Source organism: Cariama cristata, unplaced genomic scaffold (assembly GCF_000690535.1).
Source record: "Cariama cristata isolate BGI_N322 unplaced genomic scaffold, ASM69053v1 scaffold25201, whole genome shotgun sequence".
NCBI classification, from domain to species: domain Eukaryota; kingdom Metazoa; phylum Chordata; class Aves; order Cariamiformes; family Cariamidae; genus Cariama; species Cariama cristata.
The window spans coordinates 2384-2631 of record NW_009601350.1 but is presented as its reverse complement, the minus strand read 5'-3'; the positions used below and the strand labels follow the sequence as shown (position 1 = coordinate 2631).

General features: G+C 58.1%; 1 protein-coding gene across 1 annotated transcript in view; it reads right to left on the bottom strand.

Annotated features, from left to right (window-relative positions):
• The window catches only part of UNC13D (unc-13 homolog D (C. elegans)), a gene marked incomplete at both ends in the record, with an annotated part of 9576 nt that overhangs the window by 7674 nt on the left and 1654 nt on the right, over window positions 1-248 (bottom strand). The window contains one exon of the mRNA XM_009710425.1: window positions 4-76. Coding sequence (XP_009708727.1) covers window positions 4-76 — 73 coding nt within the window. The remainder of the gene's footprint in view (window positions 1-3; window positions 77-248) is intronic.

Genomic DNA, 248 nt, shown 5'->3' with positions numbered 1-248 from the left:
GACACTGTCCTCGGTTGGGGTACGTCTCCGTCCGGGGCTCCAGCTGGTACCACTGGTCATCCCAGCAGTGCAGGTCCTGCACACACAGAGACAAGGGTGAAGCCCCAGGCAGCCTTCCCAGGGGAAGGGTCCCACTCGTGGGGCAGGAAGATGCTGTATTGGATTAAAAATAAAAAAAGTTTAATCACTGAATGAGTGTGTTGGTATGGCTGGGGGGCCCCCGCCCCAACTGCAGGGGCCTGCAGCAA